At 58.1% G+C, this 635-nt stretch overlaps 1 protein-coding gene across 1 annotated transcript in view; it reads right to left on the bottom strand.

Moving 5' to 3' along the window:
- Nucleotides 1–279: 279 nt before the first annotated feature.
- soul5l (heme-binding protein soul5, like) overlaps nt 280–635 on the bottom strand; it is a gene marked incomplete at both ends in the record, with an annotated part of 5,867 nt that continues 5,511 nt past the window's right edge. The window contains one exon of the mRNA XM_079159753.1: nt 280–451. Within this exon, the coding sequence (XP_079015879.1) occupies nt 280–451 (172 nt within the window). The remainder of the gene's footprint in view (nt 452–635) is intronic.

The raw sequence follows: 635 nt of genomic DNA, 5'->3' as shown, positions 1-635 counted from the left end.
TCACTCACTGGTTACAGACGGGGGAAGTCTGAGTGGCTCGGTCAGTGAAACAGCCTCCGTCTCTGCCTTCAGCCTGAAATTGTAACCAATGAACACGTCTTATGTAATTCTACGCTGCAGCTGTCTGATGAGGAAGCTGCAGCTGCAAAGCTGTGATAGAACATATGCTTTAGTGCCGTAAGGAGGAGTTAGAGGAGCACACAGGAGCTCTTCTGCTTCTTTCTGTAGATTCTGTGTGAATAAACCTGAAACAGCTGCTTGACTCTCCTGTGATTGTGGCTAACGAGCGTCTCCGTCATCAGCCGGGGACGTCCCGTTCAGCGGGGACGTCCCGTTCAGCGGGGACGGGCTCGCGGAGGCCGGGTCCGAGGAGTTGGTCGTCGGGTCCAGCGGGATCTGGACGGAGGGGGGGGGGCTGAACACGGCGTCAGCGGGAAGGCTGGAGGAAGGACTGGGAGGAGCGTCGGATGGGGGGAGAGTGGGGGGGCGGGGTGAGGATGCTGCGTATGAGGAGGAGTTAAAGGAGGGAGGGAGTGAGGAGAGGTTGGAGGGAGGGAGTGAGGAGAGGTTGGAGGGAGTGAGTGAGGAGGAGTTAAAGGAGGGAGTGAGTGAGGAGAGGTTGGAGGGAGTGAGTG

The sequence above is a fragment of the Pholis gunnellus genome, assembly GCF_910591455.1.
Source record: "Pholis gunnellus genome assembly, chromosome: 5".
Classification (NCBI taxonomy): domain Eukaryota; kingdom Metazoa; phylum Chordata; class Actinopteri; order Perciformes; family Pholidae; genus Pholis; species Pholis gunnellus.
The sequence above is the reverse complement of the archived record's forward strand: the minus strand, read 5'-3'. Positions and strand labels throughout refer to the sequence as shown.